The sequence below is a fragment of the Aplysia californica genome, unplaced genomic scaffold (genome assembly GCF_000002075.1).
Source record: "Aplysia californica isolate F4 #8 unplaced genomic scaffold, AplCal3.0 scaffold01035, whole genome shotgun sequence".
Lineage (NCBI taxonomy): Eukaryota > Metazoa > Mollusca > Gastropoda > Aplysiida > Aplysiidae > Aplysia > Aplysia californica.
Window position 1 is genome coordinate 188,340 of NW_004798305.1, and position 8,720 is coordinate 197,059.

At 41.5% G+C, this 8,720-nt stretch overlaps 1 protein-coding gene across 1 annotated transcript in view; it reads right to left on the reverse strand.

Annotated features, from left to right (window-relative positions):
• Positions 1–6,910: 6,910 nt before the first annotated feature.
• Positions 6,911–8,720, reverse strand: part of LOC101859608 (zinc finger and SCAN domain-containing protein 2) — a 3,866-nt gene continuing 2,056 nt past the window's right edge. The window contains exon 2 of the mRNA XM_005111273.3: positions 6,911–8,294. Coding sequence (XP_005111330.1) covers positions 6,958–8,294 — 1,337 coding nt within the window. The 3' untranslated portion in view covers positions 6,911–6,957. The remainder of the gene's footprint in view (positions 8,295–8,720) is intronic.

Sequence of the window (8,720 nt, forward strand, 5' to 3'; positions counted from 1 at the left end):
TCTCTCTCTCTCTCTCTCTCAGATATGTGCTGTTGGCAGGTGCTTTAGTGTGGTTGCTTCTTCTATGAAACATCTATCGTCTTTATCTCCCCTCCTTTTTTTTAGTTTGTTACTCTCCTGTAACGTAACACCTATACTCCTCAGCACTATTTATAATATGACCTTACTGTGTTGCAAGTGTCATAAAACTCTTGCTAAAACTAAAAATAATCCTGGATGTCAAGGTCAGTGGTGTAGCAGTTAGGTGTTGCACTGTCGCACACAGGAGACCTGACTGCGATTCCCGAGAGGGGAGAAATTTTTTTACAGTATCTCTGTTTTTTTGCAGAGATGTTGTACTCTCTCAGCCCGGGCTGCCCCTGAGAGACAGGGTCGGAAGCTCGACTCCTAAATGATCAAAATTGTGTGGATGGGGATGTAAAAACATCTACATCAAAAGAGCTAGAAACACATCGGCACAGTAACGGTCACATAGTGCAGGGAAGATTTACAGAAGCGAGACAGACCAATACATGTATAATAGACAGAAACAACAGAGGGAAAGAAAAAAAGTAAGACCTACCAGAGGCACCCTCAAACCACCCACAGGTTATTTGTCGTCATTTCAATTTGACAGTCAACATCACATTGAATCACACAAGAAGAAACACTAGGTATAAAAAAACAGAAACATTTTAATTTCAGGAAGAACAAAAAAAAGCAATGACAATAACACTGAAGTGACACAGATCTAGAGAGAGAGACACATTGTGTCATTATATCAGTGACTGGTTCACACGTATCTGCTTCTCTTTTCTACACACTGACTGACTGGTCTTAACACACACACACGCACATACACACTCACTCTCTCACACACACACAAACAAACACACACACACATACACACATACACACACACAAACACAAAGTGAAGTTATCATTAGACCTTGTCAGGGGGCTCACGTGGCCTAGAGGTTAAGGTGTTGGCCTCTCGTTCAAAGGTCCCGGGTTCGAATCCGGGTAGCGACCGAAAAATTTTCTTCTCTAAAATTGTCTCCTTTCACCTCCTTTCCTGCTCTCAGGCAATGTTCTGTTGTCAGCTTTCATTTCCACTTTCTGCCTCCACCCTCTCACCTCCTTTGCCCCCTCCTCTGGGCTCCTGACTCTTTCAGCAGCCTTTCTACTGCTACTCCTTGGCTCCTCCTAACTGCTGTCTTTCTGCCACACCCCTGATCTTCTGGTAGGAAAGATCTACACCTAGCCTTCTCGGAAAAGGGCAAACAAACTTGGAGGGCCCGTGTGCAAGTTGCGCACGTTAAAGATCCCTTGGTGGTCTAAAATCGATAAGAGTAGGCTTCGGCAGCCACCCGGGCAAAATTCAAAATTTCCTACCAACTGAAAATATTAGGTGTGTCCCGCGCGCTCATATGACCTTATGCAGTTGCGAGCGCCGTAAAACACTTTACAAAAACAAACAGACCTTGTCATCATGCAACAGTCAATCTACCCCCCCCAAAAAAAAAAACCCAGAAAAAAAACAACCCAACAAAAAATCAACAACACACAAACACATACAGAAATAAAATGTACACATATATGTATATTTATCATTGAATCTTGTCATCATAGTAATCTCAAGTAAAAAAATAATAAACACACACACACACATACACACTCTCTCTCCTCACACACACTTACACACATACATACACACACGTACACACATACACAGAAGTACATTATGTATCAGTTTTGAGTGAAAATTGTTTTTCATGGTTTTGTTTTTGTTTTTATGACATCATAACGGTATCAATTTTTTTCAAAAAGAACAAACACCCTCCACATTATATTAAGTATTGAGTCAACATTTTTTCTGCCACCAAACCACATTTATACGTATATATTCCAAATAAAAATAAACCCAAAAACAAAATGAAATACATTTCACCAGTATCAAGTTAAAATGTTTGCTGTTGTTGTTGGGGGTTTTTTTAGTTGTTTTTTTTTATATTTAGGTTGGGGGGCGGGGGGAGGGTGCCATCAAACTAATCTTAACACAAAAAAGAAAATCAATACACACATACATACAAAAATACAGTGAAGAGCCGTTGGACCGTAATCTGCAAGACAGCTGGATTTTCCTTGCTTTAGTCGTAGTTTTTAGTTTAGTTCGAGATTGGTGCCTAGATTGGAACGATGATGCCGCAAACTTGTTGAAACTGCTCCCTTCATGTTTTTATGACATCTTTCCCAATTAAAATTTTTTTTTAACTTCCTAAATCCAGGTGTTTTAACGTCCCCATCAACACATTAATAAATTCTTTTCACTTTAGTAACAAGAGAATTTTGACTAATCAATAGTTTTCTTATCAAGACAAGGAAGACAAAAATCAGGAATTCATTTTTCTTTTGGATGGCTGTAATTTTCCGATAAACCGTTTTTGATTGAACGGATCTCCGCTGTAGCATACTGTACATGAATCAGTATCGATGAAAAGGTTTGGGTTTTTTTCATGTCATCACAATGACCTCTGCTAAAAGAGAGGAAAACAGAAAGAAAAACATGGCTCTATGTATATGTACAATGGACCACTTGAAAATGAGTCTTATTTATTAAGCAAACTGCTCTCAATACGAAAAATAAAAACCACATAAAAAATTACGTGTCAAATCAATACCGTGTCAGAAAGTCTGGTGCCCGTCCACTTGACGGTCCAGCGCAAGTCCTGCCTGACTGACCATGTGTTCTACCATCAGGCCTGCGCTTGGAACTTTTTTACTATCACTCCCACATCCTGATATATATCAATATCAGTAACTCCCCCACAGTGCCGGGTTCAGCGGTTAGTCCCATCTCCGTTTTAGCCTTTGAGCAAGGCAAATTTTTTCTCTCCCCCCCCCCAACACCCCAAACTACAACAACCAGCAAAACATTTTTACTACCATACAGCCAATGACACGCCCAAGCTTGAATAAACGCAGAGAAGGGAAATCACTGGTATTTAGTAGTAGTATTGTCGACTTATGGTACATGATTGGTCGACCTTCAAAGTGGAACAATTGTCAGACTGGTTCGGTGGTAGACCTTAAAGTACCTCAGTTCAGAAACATTGCAGTAGACTGTCAAATAGACCGTCAAATAGAACAGAAACATTGCAGCAGACTGTCAAATAGAACAGAAACATTGTAGTATACTGTCAAGTGAACATTCAGCAAATTAAATTCTAAATGTTTTTTTGCGTATAAGAATGATTTCCATCAAAAAGACCACACTAAGAAAAACACAATTTCCACAGAACCAGTAGACCTACCACACTACAATGGTTTTTTCTTGTTTTCACAAGTTCCCCTGTATACTCAGGAAATGTTTTGTTGAAATTCACATTTTATGTTGGAGAAAACAACAAGAACAGAGATACACAATGAAAGTGAAAGCACAATTTGGAAAAGTATTCAAACATTTTTTTCTCTCTCCTGAAAAATTTTGTTTTCTCCACTTAGAACAGTAAAACAGCTTGCCGACCATATATATATTTATATATATATATATTTATATAAAATATAAAAAAAAGACCAGGAAGAAATAGGAACATGTACCAGAACAGCATAGAGCAAAAGGTCTTTGTCGGCCGACAGAATACTTGTAATGGAAAAGAACCCACGCGCAGAAATACAGTCTAGCATGCACATTGCAACACTGGTCAGATGCAGAAATCTTTTCGTTATATCATAGAGAATTTCGCTATGTATATCTCTTACATACAAATAGCTGCGGACGAAAAAATTCAGGACCTGAAAATCTGTTCGCTATGTGCTTGTTACTGCGTGTTCCTATGTGTTCTGTATGTGCGTGTTCGCTATCTGTGTGTTCTGTATGTGCGTGTTCGCTATCTGTGTGTTCTGTATGTGCGTGTTCGCTATCTGTGTGTTCTGTATGTGCGTGTTCGCTATCTGTGTGTTCTGTATGTGCGTGTTCGCTATCTGTGTGTTCTGTATGTGCGTGTTCGCTATCTGTGTGTTCTGTATGTGCGTGTTCGCTATCTGTGTGTTCTGTATGTGCGTGTTCGCTATCTGTGTGTTCTGTATGTGCGTGTTCGCTATCTGTGTGTTCTGTATGTGCGTGTTCGCTATCTGTGTGTTCCTCATGTGCGTGTTCACAATGTGCACAATGTGCAGGCTAAACTATACATTTGAAGAAGAACAGATTTAAAATATGAACAAATGAATGAGTTTTTGTTTTGTTTGTTACATGGTTAAGTAAAGAGAAGCACATGGACACAATCATGGTCATTCAGTGCTGGGGAAAAGTACGACAGTCAGACAGACAGAAACAACAGAGGAAAAGTAAACAAGTAGGACCTACCAGTGGCGGCCTACAACCATCCCATGAATGTATATAAAGGTACCAATATCATATTAAAAAGTTGGGGTTTTTTCATATATAATCTCAATGTTTTCAAGGGAAAAAAAATAACATACACAAAAGCACATATGTTATAAAACCCAAGTAGAAAACGCACCGAAATACACATCAGGTCCATTAAAAAAAATTTTTTATGATCAGAATGCCTTAAACAAAAAAAATAACTCATACAAAAATACATGTACCAGCATTAAGGTAAAACATGGGGGTTATTTTTGGCCATCAAACTTCTCTAGGTTTAGTATTAGTAGAGTTTTACAGCACTTGCAACACAAACAGGTCATAAGTGCCAAAAATTAGAGGTATACAAGAAAGTAACACAAGCAAAGAAAAAGAGGAGGAGAGATATAGACATGGGAGGGGGGAGGGGGCGGGTTGGCCAACAAACTGCTCTCTAATTCTAGAGACAAAAATTGACACACACAGATATATATATATATGTGCATACAAATAGCAGATTTAGATTTTGTAACAATTTTACAGTACTTGCAACACGAATAGGTCATGATTATAGCAGCTGAAGATTGGTAGTGTTACTAAAGAGTAATAGGACAAGAAAAGAAGCAGGAGAGAAGAAATAAGGACGACAGAAGTTTGATAGGAAAGAAGGAGCAAATAGCCTACCAATGTCAAAATAAAAATTCTTTGCGTGTGTTTGACACATACTTCTTTTTAGAAGAAAGCACCACTAGCTTCACATTATAATAACAATATTAATAATAATAATAATAATAATAATTTAAGGATAATAATAATAATACTTATAAATTTCACTTACAATAATATAGTGCCTTTCCACCAAGAAAGAGCCCAAAGCGTTTGACAACAATACATAGATGAAATGTGTGCACAATACAATTCCAACCAACAGTGATCTCTCTCTCTCTCTCTCTCTCTCTCTCTTTCTCTCTCTCTCCCCAGTGCATGTTGGAGTACAGTCATATGTAAGGTATTTCTCCATGCTCTTTTTCCCTCTCATGATTCGTAGACCTACTTCATTGTCAAATAAAGCCCCCCACAGTAGGCCTATTTGTCAGGGCAAGCCCAGGCTGTGAAGGATACAGGATCCCAGCAGAAACACCAAGATACTCAATAAAAGTTCTCCCGACGTGGGAATCAAACTCAGGTCTCCTGCGTGCCACGATGAAGTGCCAACCTCTACACCACAGATGCCTGTCTATGGCTCCTCTCAACTCTCGGTTTTCCCACAACTCTACAGTCACTCTCATTCTCACTCAGTCAGGAAAAACTGCTGTACCACAAATTGCACACACAAAAGACTTTTTCTCTCAGGGAAAATTCTACCACAAATTTCACACATCTCGGGGGGAAAACTCTACCACAAATTTCACACATCTCAGCAAAAACTACCAAAATTTCACACATACCTGACATTTATCTCCAGAAAAACTGTACCACAAATTTCACACTCACTACTCACAAGATTTTTTAAAGTTCAGTTTTAGGGTAAAAGTTTTACAGTACTTGCAACACAAATAGGTCATTTAAGTGCCAAAGATTAGAGGTGTCAGAGAAATGAAGGAGGAAAGATAAAAACGACAGATGTTTGATAGGAAAGAAGGATCAAACAACAGCAGAGCACCCGCCAACCACCCACAAATCGCAATTCAAGTCTTTGGTCCGTAGAGCAGTCCTCAATGGTTGTCTTCCTCCTCCCCCTCAAACCTCACATTCCCCCAAGCATGCGTTGTCTTGTGTGTCCTTTTGTGTGTCTGTATGTGGCTAAACCGAAATAAAACTTCTTGTAATCTCGTTATAGTAAAGAAGTCAAATGTCGGACGTGTAGTTTTCCCTGCGTTAGCAATAATGTTACAATTCAGAATACACGGAAGATAAGACCCATGAAGATAAGATCCACGTCCATCCAGATATTCCCACAGAGTTCAAAACCTATTCTAGTCAATTGTCACATCTCCCATTGCTAGTACACAAGTCTCTCTCCTTTCAAGATGAAAGCAAGAGGGTTTCATTTTTATATGTGAATAAACTTGAGGTTCAGAATCAGGCCATTCAGTATACACAGTACGGATATGATAGAATTGTTATTTTTGTTACATGGTTTTCTGCGCGCTCCAACCATTCAGAAAGCACAGATCACCACAAAGGACTTGTGAAGAGGTGTACGGCTACCGGTACTTAACTTGAGAACACCTGCTTACCCCCCAGGTCTCTAACAAAAAGTCAACTGCCCTATTTGTCCATTGACACTCGCCTGGAGGGAGCAATGCGTCATCCAGCTCATCTGGAGAGAGCAATGCCATCATCCAGCTCATCTGGAGAGAGCAATGCGTCATCCAGCTCATCTGGAGGGAGCAATGCGTCATCCAGCTCATCTGGAGAGAGCAATGCGTCATCCAGCTCATCTGGAGAGAGCAATGCCGTCATCCAGCTCATCTGGAGGGAGCAATGCCGTCATCCAACTTAAAGAGTTCTTAAAACAGAATCTTTACAGGGATATATCGACCATTCTCAGCTCCCCCTCCCCCTCCCCCCCCCCACCCAAAGTATTGCACATAGCACTGATCGTCTCCTCACTGATCCTCTCCCCCCTCCGCCTCAAACCTCATATTCCTCCCTGCATGCAATGCGTTATGCGTCATGTTGTGCGTCTGTAGGTGACTAAACCGGGCAAACCCTACACCGCAAGCCTCGCACTTGTACCGTTTTTGTCCTGTGTGCGTCTTGTAGTGCGTCTGCAGATGACTGTTTCGAGCAAAGCCCACGCCGCACACCTCACACTTGTAGGGTTTCTCCCCTGTGTGAGTTCTGCTGTGGGCTTGTAAGTGACTGCTCCGCGCAAACCCCACGTAGCAAATCTCACACTTGTAAGGTTTTTCTCCAGTGTGCGTTCGCTTGTGGTCCTGTAGAGAACTACTGCGAGCAAAAGCCACGCCACAAACCTCACATTTGTACGGCTTTTCCCCCGTGTGTGTTCGCTTGTGTCTCTGCAAGGAGCCCGTCAGCGAGAAGGTCAGGCCGCACACCTCGCACGTGTACGGTTTTTCCCCCGTGTGGGTTCGCTTGTGTCTCTGTAGGGAGCTCTTCATGGTAAAACTGGCACCACACACGTCGCAGCCGTGGGGCTTCTCCTCGCCAGCTTGGCTCCTCTCGTGGCGCAGCAGAGCCGATCGGTACAGGAGGAAGTACGCGCCGTACAACTCGCGATTTTGTGCGTTGTCCACCGTGTCATTTATCAAGCTACTCACGAACTCGCCCCCGTCCGGGACACCATCAGCAATACCCTCGTCCTTTCCTTCCCGCGACGAGTCTTCCTCCACTTCCTGTGACCTGTCATCCTCGTTAACGGACTCCGCCGAACTTACAGAACTGACAGTGGGGACCTCGTTCCAACCTTTCGCCAAAGAACCGCCACCAATGATTGGTGGATTATCCAAACCTGCACTTTCTCCCGGACACTGCTTGCTGCTGTTGCTGCGTTTGCGCGACTTTTTCACCGAGCCGTCGTTACTCTTGAGCTTTTCCTGTCCACTTGCCTGTTCTTTATCCTCCTCGACCTCACTAGCAACGGCCGCCCGCTTGCTGCTCATTCCCTTCAGCTTTCCTATAATATTACGTAACCTGTTCGACTTCACAGCAGAAATTTTTGCCGAATTTCCCTTACAACGTTTATAGCGACAATCATCGGCTCCGCTGTGGTGGGAATCTTGGTCTATGTCGCTGGCTGGTAACACATCGTCAGCTGGTAACACATCAGCTGGCTCCCCAGAACCTCCATCCACGTCAACTTTCTGTTGTTTGATTTCTGTATCTTGTGGAAAAATTCCGCTTGAACTATCGTCTGCATGGCGTCGTTTCCTTCCTGCCGAGTAACTGGAGGCCAGCGGCGACAAATGCCCAGACAGTACGCCTGGAGGGGGGAGAAAACAATCATAATAATAATAATTATAATCATGATAATAATAATAATAATGACAATGAAGATAATAATGATTATAATAATCTATTTAATAATAATAAACACAATGAAGATCATGATAATAATAATCATAACAACAATAAAAATGATAACAGAGCAATAAAATCAATAAAGATTACTTCTACAGCATTCACTCCCTGGCAGCTCTAAGAGCTCCACAATATAATAAAATTAAAGAAAAAAAAACCTCCATGACTAACACAACGACACATTTCATGCATTCCAGCACTGGCTCAGTCAACCTATAGCAACCCTTTCAGATAATACACCAGCAACCCTTTCAGACAATACACCAGCAACCCTTTCAGACAATACACCAGCAACCCTTTCAGACAATACACCAGCAACCCTTTCAGA